The 12484-nt window shown below is 40.6% G+C and overlaps 1 protein-coding gene across 4 annotated transcripts in view; it reads right to left on the bottom strand.

Moving 5' to 3' along the window:
• LOC114663785 (intermembrane lipid transfer protein VPS13B-like) overlaps positions 1–12484 on the bottom strand; it is a 908960-nt gene that overhangs the window by 72528 nt on the left and 823948 nt on the right. For all 4 annotated transcript variants that reach the window (XM_051935847.1, XM_051935848.1, XM_051935845.1 and 1 more), the window contains exon 43: positions 8071–8232. In XM_051935847.1, the coding sequence (XP_051791807.1) occupies positions 8071–8232 (162 nt within the window). The remainder of the gene's footprint in view (positions 1–8070; positions 8233–12484) is intronic.

The raw sequence follows: 12484 nt of genomic DNA, 5'->3' as shown, positions 1-12484 counted from the left end.
ACAGAGAACAGCAGGTTAGAGCGCTTAGTGCCAGTCCACACCTTCAAACGCTCGTGTACAGTAATCCCTCCTCCATCACGGGGGTTGCGTTCCAGAGCCACCCGCGAAATAAGAAAATCCGCTAAAGTAGAAACCATATGTTTATATGGTTATTTTTATATATTTTAAGCCCTTACAAACTCTCCCACACTATTATAAACATTTCACGCACAGTTATACAGCATAAACCCTTTGTATTCTCTTAGATATTAGGTAAGATTCGTTGAAATTATGTATGTAAACACAGTTTACATACAGTAAAACCTAAATATTATTTTAAAGATATCGAGCGTCTCCGATATTATACGTTACAGCCATTACAACAGACAGGCCACCAGCAATAAATACGTACAATGCAAGAAAAATTGTATACATTAAAATGTGTGTACAGCGACACTAAACTATGTACATGTAATAAGTACTGTACGTCAATAATTAATTATGGTTACTCACCAACAATGACACGGCGACTTGTCCGATAACGATGAGTTTAATTTTACTGCACAACAAAGGATAGCGTTACAGCTCTTCTAAAGGAGCCTCTTCAGGCGACTGTTTAGCACTGCCGTTGTTATTCTTCCAGCACTCTTCAATCCAAATCCCTAAAGCAGATTCCATCCAGACTACTGCCTTATCACGTCCACTTGCAACTCGTTTTGCGCCCTGATTAAAGGACACTGCGGCCGTAGATCTTATATGCTTTTCCTCCTTTTTAAATAAAAAGAATCGTGGACTCATTGATGCTGTAATTGTGTCCTACAGCGGTGTAGCTGTTTCCTTCCTACAACATATCCAAAACTTTTACCTTTTCTGCAATCCTGAAGCATTAGCAGTAACGTGCATTAATGCTGAATGAGTGAGATGAGACTTCCTGGTTAATGCAGCACTCCGTTGCTGAGCCAATCAGCAGCACACAGGAACTTAACTGCGTGCTCTGATTGGGTAGCTTCTCAGCCATCCGCCAATAGCGTCCCTTGTTTGAATTCAAATGGGCAAATCAACTGAGGAAGCACACGTACTGTAGACCGCAGACATCCGCGAAGCAGTGAAAAAATCCACGATATATATTCACATATGCTTACATTTAAAATCCGCGATGGAGTGAAGCCGCGAAAGACGAAGCGCAATATAGCGAGGGATCACTGTATCCTCATTCTTTCAAACTGATTCAAATTCAACTTGATTCAAATTCTTTCAAATTTTCAAACTGATGCTTAAATACAATCTTCAGCATCCCACTGTTTCAATTCACTTTTTTTCTATCATGTCCCTGTCTCACAAGTAATGGAAAGGTTTGGACACTTCGTGCATGGAAATAAAAGTCCCAAATCAAATGGAAGATGAAGACTGTCTCCAGATCAAAAGGCATCATTCTAACAACTCAAGACTGGTATGTTTTACTTCTTTCCTTTGTAAGATTTTTGACAGCCAATTAAAAATAAATGACTGAGACTACTTGCATGGAAATAAAATTTTAAACATCACTGAGTATAAATTTTGAAGGACAAAAAAGTACTTTAAGACTTCTTTGAACAGCAGAAAGCCAAGCACATGACATACTTGAAGGACTTTACTGCACGCAGATTAAACCTGAGGCTAGAAGACACTGGCATCAGTGGCAACTCGTAAAATCTGATAAGTTGGTAGAATACAAAGAAGAGAACACCCAAGTGGGTCAATCAATGATTCTGTGCTTGCACTGGAACTGAATTCAAATTAATTACATAAATTCTGACATTAGCAGTAAAACTTGCAGAAGACAACAAAAATAAAACACTAAATATAGGAGCAAAATTGATTAAAAAACACTTGACTAATCGTCAAAACTTTGAAATCACTTGAACAATGCAGTTTAATGCAGGGGGCAGCACTAAACACAAATAAAAGGGAACAAGAACATTTTGTTTCCTGAACAATTTTGGATTTGTCTTATGGATTTTGCCCTGCTGAACACAAAAAAACCTTTAAATTTTTCTATCACGTACCATTTTATTGCAATTGCCTATTTTTACAATTTCCTCTCATATTAAAAGTAGAGAGATATATAAAGTACAACTGGAGCATGTGTGGTGATGTGATGGCACAGATACTAGGAGTGCAAATCAGATATCCTAAGTGGTGTTGATCCATTTGCGAGTCTTGTTACATTAAAAAAAATTGTAAGAGCAGAGAAGGGTGGCACATAAACCACTTGTCAACACAGCAAAGATATTTTAGCCCCCTCTTCATATCAAACTTGGACTGATGAAAAATTTTGTAACAGTAATGAACAAGGAAGGTGAAGTATTGTGATATTTGACACAGATGTTTCCACAAATAACTGATGCTAAGATTAAGGAAGACATTTTTGTTGGTCCACTAATCAGACACGTCACCAATGACAAGCGGTTTGAAGATCTCCTGTGGGGCTGGAGGAAATCACATGGAAGGCATTCAAAGATGTTGTTGAGGATTTTCTTGGCAACTCCAGAGCACAAAACTACATCCAGCTGGTTAACAAGCTTCAAGCATATAAAACCGTGAAGTGCAACATGTCACTCAAGATTCATTTTCTGCATTCATACTTGAGATTTCTCTCTGCTAATCCTGGTGCAGTCAGTGATGAATGCGGTAAAGGATTTCACCAGGACATTGAAACAATGGAAAGGCTGGATCAGGGCAAGTGGAAGCCATCAATGCTGGCCGATGATTGTCTGACATTGACACAAGAATCATCAGATGTGCTGTACAAACGAAAATCAGCAGCAAACTGTACTACTACAATGTGTCATCATCATTAAGTGATTAAACGTGCTAAATTCAATAAAAGTTTATTTCATGTTCCTCCAAATTCCTATGTGATAAATATAATTTCAGATTCACTGTGTTTTTAGCTATCACAATCAGCAAAACTTTTTCACAAAGCACAACTTTTGAAAACAATATGTTGTGCAATGTAATAAGAACAAAGTGAACAATGCAGAGTAATGTCTAAAAAGGATTACAAGGTTTAGGTTGATGTGTATTTCTCATCCACAAGGCATAAAGAATGTTAGGCCGTCTTGTAAAAATTGCTGAATATAAAACATAAGACACTCTGGCTGTTCTGTCCTTCACTGGCTGACAGAATGAAATCTCTCTATTCTTGAGCTGAGAAGGCTACATAAGGACCAAATGCATTTCTTCAACATTTTCAATCTTGGACTGGACTGGTGACACATCCAGGCCTGATTCCTGCCTTGCACCAGGTGCTTCCATGATAGGCTCCACCATCAATATTGAATTAAATAGCCTTTAAAACGAGAGGATGGATGCAGTTGTGGCCACTTACTGATAACCAAGGGAAAGTAAATGCAAAGCAGAGACAAGGAAGTGCACCTTCACACAAAGGGTCAAAGAAATTCGGACAAACTGCAGAGCAGCTTTTAAAAACTGAAGTGGAGACTCAAATGGATTTTTTTTTTTTTAAAGTCTGTGTGACACCTTGAGGGAACAAAAAGATTCGCTAAGCAAATAAACTTTATGACCTGAAGGGTATCCTCCTGTTTGCTTCCTTTGGCACAAAACTAAGACCACATCCACACTGCTATGCTTTTGTTTGAAAGTGCAGACATGAGTCTCAATTTTTGCCTTTCATCCACACTATGCTGGCATTTTTAATCTCAGAAAATGGAGACTTTTGAAAACACTATCCAGTGGCTCAGCATTACAATATGATGGGTACAAACGCAGACATCTGAAAGTACAGGTGCTAAATGTGCTCTGATTTGTTCAGGCATATTAACGTGGCCCTTACCTGATTAGCTCCAGCTTAAGACAACGTCTCATTTTCTGACTGGTTACCCTTCACAGAAGAAAACCATATTCCAAAATAGTGGACACAGAAGAGTTCCTTTCAATGATGCTTGTTGAGCTGCTTACCTATAGACATCTAAATTGTGTTTTGTACAGTTTGAATGCTGCATACATACACGCAAAAGATAAATAATTTACAATAATTTTGCAATAAATCCTGTAGCAAGTGGTGTTACAAACCCTTTAAGTGTTTTTCATTAATCTGTATATGTCCAGTGCAGGTGATCGCCAACATCATATGTGGTTTTGATTGTTTTAGTATAGAAGGAGATACTTTCGCAAACTTTGTGAAAACGCTAGTGTGGACAGGATTGTTTTTGTTTAAAAATGCAGTTTCTAAATGAAAACATCGTAGTTTAGAAGTACCCTGAAAACAGACATGATTAACTAATGGTCACTGTCTGGGTAGAAGTGTGGAGTGACGGTGATGCTCAAAGCAAAGGATGAAGTATGAGGCTGAGCGGGTGGGCAGCTCTAAGTGGTCAGGGCTGGCTATTTGCACAGCTAATCACTTATTCTTGAGGGTTACGAGTACTGATTGTCACAAGAGAAAGTCCAAGGACCGAGGAATGACTGTCAAGCCAGTGATAATGTCACCCAAGGATCTGCAGTTACACTTTTAACAAAAATGTCTCCATCTCTATATACCAACTAGTCTGGTCACATTTGTGTGGGAAAAGCTGCATTTTCAACAAGCTATAACATACCCAAAAAGCACAGTTGGGGTCCTCTGTCACTAATAAAGCTTAGAATGACTCCATACTGGAAAAACTAGGCAATGCAAATTTAGTGTAGTGATGAACACAGATGGTATGGGAGGGACAACAATCCAGCAGCATCAATGTGGAAAATTCACACACCACAATCTGAAGGCACCTGTAGTGTTTATAGGATGTTTCAGCATTCAAATGGTTTGTTTCTTGGCCAAAGTAACTGAACAAAGTAAAATAGAAGCGACTCTGCTGGCAGGCGGTCTGCACACAGTGAGGCGTGCAAGCCAGCTGCTTTTATGCAGCTTTGTTCTCAGTTTCTCAAAAAAGGCCTCGTCCTGCTCAGGCATTTTACCAAAAGGCAATTAAACATGAATTCATGTCCAGAAGACACTTGAGAGCAGCTGAAGGTGGATTATTTCACATTTATCACTCCATCTAACTTACACCCACCCACCACTCGTCACTCCCATTCTGATCTGGCAGGCAATCAAGTAAGGGTGAACAGCAGAAATGAAATAATTGGACAAGCATGAAGTCAGCATGCCTGGCCTTCTTGATCTGACAGTTCTGAGAAGTAGTCCACCTTCATGCCTCTGAGCTGACATTTTGATGCAAGAGACATGTAAACGATTATGAGATCATCACAGCTCTGTGTCCACAGCGCTCTTGCTCAACTCTCTGGTTTGTTGTTTTCAACATGCGCCAGTGCATAGAGGGTTTACAGGTTTTCAAAAGTCTCTACACAATGCAGAGAGAAGGCAGATGTGCTCAAAATGTGGAAGTTATCAGCTTTAGTGCCTCCCAGTAGGTTAGGGAGAGCCAGATGAGGTATATATGCCTATGTCCTGTATGCGCAGTGTCAATATTCTGTACAGTGCCCTCATCCTCTTGGGCACATGCCACCTAGGGAGAACTGAGGAAAGAGACAGACGCGACACATTGATCTATGTGCACATTATCTTGCCTTTTAAGATTATTTTCATTGCAATATCTCAAACATGCCTCTGTATATCCAGTTCTAGGTTGAGGGACATTCATTTTAATTTATAATACAGTGGAACCTTGGATTGTGAGCATAATTCATTCCGGAAACATGCTTGTAATCCAAAGCACTCATATATCAAAGCGAATTTCCCCATAAGAAATAATGGAAACCCATGTAAAAATGATTAATACAAAATATAAAGTAAAATACATAAAACAAATTAACCTGCACTTTACCTTTGAAAAGAATCATGGCTGGTGTGAGGGAGACGAGAGGGTTATTGTGTAGGTCGACTTTCACTCTAACAGAATCACTGCTATCTGCTGGCTCACTGGAATCTTCTTCTTTTTTTGCGACTTTAACACGTAACCTATCCAATGACAGTTGCTTTACCCTGAAGAGTCACCACACTTGGACACAAAATAAAAAAAATGCTTTACGCACTGTAAGGTTTCTAAACTCTTTTGGGATTCCACCCAACGGGACGACACATGGAAGAGCGTCCCGAAGCAGACGCAGGCTCCCAGAGCTGTAGCAGTTCGCCATAAAAGCGAATCCGAAAAGATTGCAGTCATGCTATAAGCACCTGCCGTCGATGGGTGATACAAGGAACATTATAAATGTGCAGGGCACAGTATTACTTGGCCACTAACCTGGCCATGACCCTGCCTGACTGCTGTGTCTGTGTGGCAGACCCCACTACAATAAATAACCGCGCTGTTCCTGTTTCAAGCTGAATAAAGCTGGTTTTGCTAAAGTATTGGGACTCAGCTTCGTGTTTTGGGGTGCAAGACAAGGACTCACATGTCACAGCACACACACGTGGTCACGATGCTATAGTAAACAGTAAACAGTATACTCTTGTACGGATGTTAACTAAATGAGTGAGGCACACTGGCTGAGAATGAGCATGGGAGATGATTACCCACAATCCCGCAGTGAGAGAGAGAAGAACCATCAGATCAGTTGTGATCACGTGACGCTCAGCAGACAAAGCTTATGTGTATTACTTGTATTGCAAGACCTCACTCGTTTATCAAGTTAAAATTTATTAAAATTTTTAGCTCATCTTGCAAAACACTCGCAAACCAAGGTTTACTGTAATTTTTAACTTGGCTGTTCCTTCTCTCATGATCTTTTAATACTTTGTCAATACTTTATGTGCTGGCAACACAGCCTGCAAGACAGAAAGAGAGAGAACAACATTAAGAGGTGGACTTGCATTTGCCATTTGGCACCATCGTCTTTGCCATTGTTAGTTCTGGTGCCATTTCGGGTGCTGGCATGGGTACCAGACACCCTGTGAGTCTAATGTTTTTTATTTGTTACGCTGTTATGTGATGCCAATGTTAATAACACTGCTGGAGCTGGTGTAAATACAAATCTCAGAGCTGACTGCGGCCAGTTCCAGTGTCAGTGTTGGTGCTTTGTGGGATCAATGGCGGGCTGAATATTGATGCTGTGCCCATCAAGACAAATACAAACTCCAATCAGCACATGATTTGCAACACGCTGCCAATGCCAGCCATAATCTGATGAGAATGCAAGGCCCAATTTTAACTGGGACAGTACCACTGCCTGGATGAGTAATGGTATCATCTGTGACCAGCACCATGTCTGTTCTGGTGCTACACGGCTCCAATACCGGAATCAGTGCAGAAGGCATCAGGATTTTATATAACCTTGAATCAGAAGGTCAACTGCAGAGCTTCCTGTTTTATCACAACTAACCACACTGGAACAGGCAGTTTCAGCAGTTATAACCTGGATGAGGTGGGCACTATGTTAAATGAGTCATTAGCTTAGTAGATGCTCGTAAGCAAAGAGCACTTGATGCTGACATGCATAGTTCAGAATTTTACAAAATCATCAGACACAGCAAAAAAATAATGAATATCAAAATATATCACATATGAGAGTTAAAAAGCAGAATAAAGAGCCATGAAAGTCCTTGACATGTAAAAACTGGTGTGGCTGAAAGACTAACGCCTTGTTTGGCTGCAGTATCCCATTTGGAGCTGGCCAGGATCATTTGTCACCGTGGTTGCAATTTACTTTCCAAGATGTTTCCTAACAGAGACTCAGAGCCCCACAGGAAACCCCTGACAGAGAGTGAGACAAGCTCCAAAACAGACCTGGAAACTTCTACAGAGGACACTGTGCACTGCAGCATTCATGTTTACAGGTGTGAGTATACCAGATCACTGGATAACGTTTTAGGACCATGCGATTCCCTAGCCCCCTACCCCCTCCCCATCTTGGGGCTCATACAAGGAACTGCAAAGCACCAGCTTAGGGAGATCGAGTGACCCTGATGGACTGACATGTTTTGCTGGCATTATCAGGTGTAGAAATGATTCTACAATTGTACTGCACAGTTCCTATAAAGCATCTTGAGATGCCGCTGACTATGCCTGTCAACTTAATACCTGCACAACTGGTAACAGAGCACGTTGAAGTAAACATCACAAAACGGAGTGAGAGCAGAGCTTCCAGTACCTGTGGGGACTTGTGTGAGCGCCAGCTGTACTGATGACAGTGAAGACTTGCCAACAGCACATTTTCATCGGTGTCCACCTGGCCAAACCGCAGTGTCTCGTGTGTGTCATTACAGATCACAAAGTGGCTGAAGACCAACTCCTCTGCTTCTGGATGCTGGTTCTGTAAGAGAAAAAAAGATGTCAGTGAGCCAAAAAGGAGGATAAAAAGATCATTAACTATAAAAAAGAAAAGCTGCTATGCAGCTGCGTGCCCAATAGCCATTATCACAATAAAAAAAAAATGAAATCATTATGAGGGATCAGAACATTTGGCACCCCTGTGAAGGGTATTTATCACGTCAATGTCTTTCATGAAAACAAATATATTTGAAGTCTGAAAACAGTGTAGCCAGCTCTGCAAATCCTCAAATCTCATGTGACCTTCTGACAAATGGAATCTGACGACACTTCCAAAGTCCTCTTGTGCACTTTATGAAACGCTTTGTGATGGTTAAATTAACACTTATTATCATGACCCCCCATAGGAATATGATCTTCATTGTAGGAACCATTAAGGAATGCAAGTCCCCACCATGCTATGTTGTCTGGAGATATGTGCTTCTGGTAGGGTTACCTATGGCAAGCTGGCCTAAGCAGAGATGTCAAGACAAAAAAATAAACCTCCTGGATGTTGTAATTAAACCACACTGAAAAAATGGGACACCAGAAGATACTTTTGGAGTCTGGCTGAGGAGTGGTGTTCCCCAGTGAACATCAGGTGATCCATGTAGCTCAGTCGGACTCAACTGAGGTTGATTGTCAGTTGCAGTGCCGAATTTTCCTGTGGAGAACAAACTGGAACTCATGCCAGACGTTGAAAATACTGGCCTTATAAATTAAGACTTATCTCTATGCTGAACACTGCCTCCAAAGCCAAACTCCTCAATCAAAGGTGGTCTCTATTATGTTTGGGAATTAAACCATGGGAGAAGCCTCAGGTGATTGCAGGGATACTCACAAGCTTCCAACCCTGTGGTATAGAGCTAGAGATTGTTATGACGAACGAGAGATGTGTCTTGTTGAGACTGCAGGCTTCAAAGAGGAAAGTGACGTTGTTGGTCAGTGCTATCAAAGCACATTCACAGATGCAAAATAGAGAACCACACAACACAGACAAAATACAAAGAAAGGACCTGGCAGAGAAAACACAATGCTCAGATCATTGCATCTCCTCAACATCTCTGTACCACAGTGACTTAAAGGAGTTGCTTTTAACTTCATAGCTTAGAGTTCAGTCATGTAACTCATTATGTACAAACCACAGGATTCAGGATAAACTGACTGGAACCATTATATTTTTGGGGTGAAAAATCACTCACTGAGACATGCCATTAAAAAAACATATAAAGTAAATACACACACATACTAAGGTCTGCGCACACACTAGAATGACTAGAAAGAGAGAAAACATCTGACTTGGCTGTCACAGTCGCATTAAGGCATTATGCAGGTGTAGTGCTGTTGGTATTACTGCGTCCCAGTAGCGTTTCTTGAGACAATACTGCTGAATAATTCATTGACTGAAAGTCCACAGTGTTGGTGTGTCAGAGAGAAGATGATCAGCATTGTTCACAATGACATTCTGAGTAAATTACTCCTTTGCTACGACCTCCAAGGGGGTCCAGTGTGTGTCCAAGCACTAAGCCTGCCCTTTTACTTAGCCTGTTGATTTAGTGGGCCTCTGTTGAACAGATGGTACCAGCCCAGCACACCACAGCATGGAAAATCGCAATGGCCTTGAAAAGAATTGTAGGACATGTGAGGGGTGCAACAATAGTGTGGATCAGGGAGCCAATTTCCACTCCCTCATGTGCAAGCAACAGAAAAAATATAAGTGTGCAAAGTAACACAGTTCTACTGTTCCAAGTGAGACACTGGGCTGTGCCCTGGTGACTGTTTTAAAACATGTCACATAAAGGACAAGAACTAAATCTGCATCAGTACAGCAGTGGACACTCAACATACAGGTCCTATTGTGTTTATGTTGATGTTTTGATATTTACATGTCTCTGTTGCTTGTAATAACATTTTGTTCTTGCTGAAAAAAAAAAATCAATATTTTTGACTCATTTTCCAGTGATAAATGTAACACTAAGGAGGAGTTGACTAAGGAAAAATAAAGCCTGCTGGGTTACCCTTTCTTCTATAGTTCCTCTATGTTATGAGACCAGTTCAGCCCGTTACTGATGTGGAGCCCCAAGCACTTGTAGGAGTACACCATCAGCACATCCACTCCCTGAAGAGTGACCGGACATAAAGGACCTTTGGTGCGGTGAAAGTCAATAACCACTTCTTTGGTTTTGTTGATGTTAAGTTTCTAATAAATACACCCTATAAGTGAAGAGTCATCTGAGAATCTCTCCATGTGACATGACCTGGTGTTGTATTTATCGTCTGAGGTGTGCAGAATGAAGAGAAAAGGAGACAGGACTGTTTCTTGTGATCCTCCACTGCTGCTCACAGAATCCTAGGGCCTCACAAGCTGTGGTCTGCCCAAAAGGCAGGACACCACAGGCTCATGCACTTGCATATCCATGAGCTTACTCCTCAACAGCGATGACTACATGGTACAGAAGGACTGCAGAAATTTAAAAAACCTCACAGTGCTGCCATCTCTTAAGAGAGACAAAGTACCAGATGCCTACAAGGGAAAAATGATGTGATGCTTGATACACTTATGAGGACAGTTAAGGCTAAGTACTGTAAGCTCACTATTTCTACAGTGCTTGTACTCTGCTATTTCACAATAACTACCACAATGAAAAAACTTACAATCCATCTTTCTGTGTGGAGCTGCTGTAAGGTAATATAATGGCTAAAGGGAGGATCACAGCCATAGTTCAACAATATTATCAATGGACTTATAATGTTAGGTTCAATTTATGTTCATCAGATTGTAATTGCATTTTCTTAGAACATAAGAAATTTGAGAAACAATTGGAAACAATCAGTCCATCATGCAGGTTAGTTTAGATAGCAGCAAAGTGGTCCCAGTATCTCATACAGATTCTACTTCAAGGTTGTCAAGGTTTCTGCTTCAACTACATGTCTCGGTAGCTCGTTCCAGATTCTCATGGCCCACACACAATACTCCAGATGTGGTCTCACTAATGCATTATGTAGTCCAAGTATAATGTCCCTTCAATTCTATTCAACAGTTTTTATGACATTATCTAACATTTTATTTGCTCTTTAAATGGCTTCGGCACATTGTTTAGATGACGAAAATGTTATATCAATATAAACTCTCAATCCTTTTAGGAAGTTTCTCCTATCTTGTATTTATAACTGACATTAATTTTGCCCATGTGTAGCACTTTGCGCTTTTCTACATTTAACTGCCTTTTTCAAGTGTCTAACCAATTGAATCTGAATTTTCACAAGTTTACTAAGAATACTGAAATTTTCCTGTGTGTTTAAACAAAATTCTGTCTTAATATACAGTCCCTACATAATAAGTACTTTTGTGAAGATGATTTGATGTCAATTCCCAGAAAGTAACATGTAAGACTGTGAGAGGGCATTCTACTTGGACTGTAGAAGAAAACGAACACAGGCAAGCAGAACCTGCATAATCTACAGAGACAGTGGCAGGGCCAGGAGCCTGAGGCGTTTGAACTGTGAGGCTATGGTGTTATACATTGTGCCACCCTGCTGCGCACAGCCAGTTTTCTCCTTATATTTTCTGATGTCTTCATCAAATTTCCTGTACTCCTAAAGACACATACTGAGCAGTTGTGTATAGTGAGCTGCATTTAACGAGTGAATACAACCACCAAAAATGGGCAGATTACAATTCTTTGCAAAAATGCTGGTCTCCAGAGGTTCTTGGCTGCTAACCATCTGACGGCTAATGCACTCCAGCAAAGGGGCAGGATGGGCTGCGGCACAGGAGATGGTGTTGGGAGGGGATTATTAACAATCCTCAGCATGTTCTGTTGGCCACTGTTTCTGGAGTGAGGGTGTGAGATGGTGAAGTGTTTGCAGATTTTACTTTTACTATTTACACAATTCTTAATGAAATTTTACGTTAATACAAAACTGAACATAAACCATTTAAATTTAAAAGTGCATTAAATGCTTTAATGTGATTCAATAGCGCTGCACTTAGTTCTCAGTTCAAATCCTTCTTGAGATCCTTCTGAGTGGAGACTGCATGCTCTCCCTGTTGTTTCCTGCCTGTGCCTTACATTTGTAGCACACGTCATCATTTTTAAGTTGTTCTGAATAAAGGTTACTACTAAATAAACAGAAGTAAAAGATGCTAATCCTGAGACTTCAGTGACAGTCTGTTTCAGTGGACTGTTGGCTTGGAATTGGCTGGGAGTGTTGAAGAGTGCATGACTGGCTTGATAGGCTGGACCAGGTCAGTG

The sequence above is a fragment of the Erpetoichthys calabaricus genome, chromosome 13 (genome assembly GCF_900747795.2).
Source record: "Erpetoichthys calabaricus chromosome 13, fErpCal1.3, whole genome shotgun sequence".
In the NCBI taxonomy this organism is placed as follows: Eukaryota; Metazoa; Chordata; class Cladistia; order Polypteriformes; family Polypteridae; genus Erpetoichthys; species Erpetoichthys calabaricus.
Note: the sequence above shows the minus strand (reverse complement) of the source record. Positions and strands in the feature narration are given on the sequence as shown.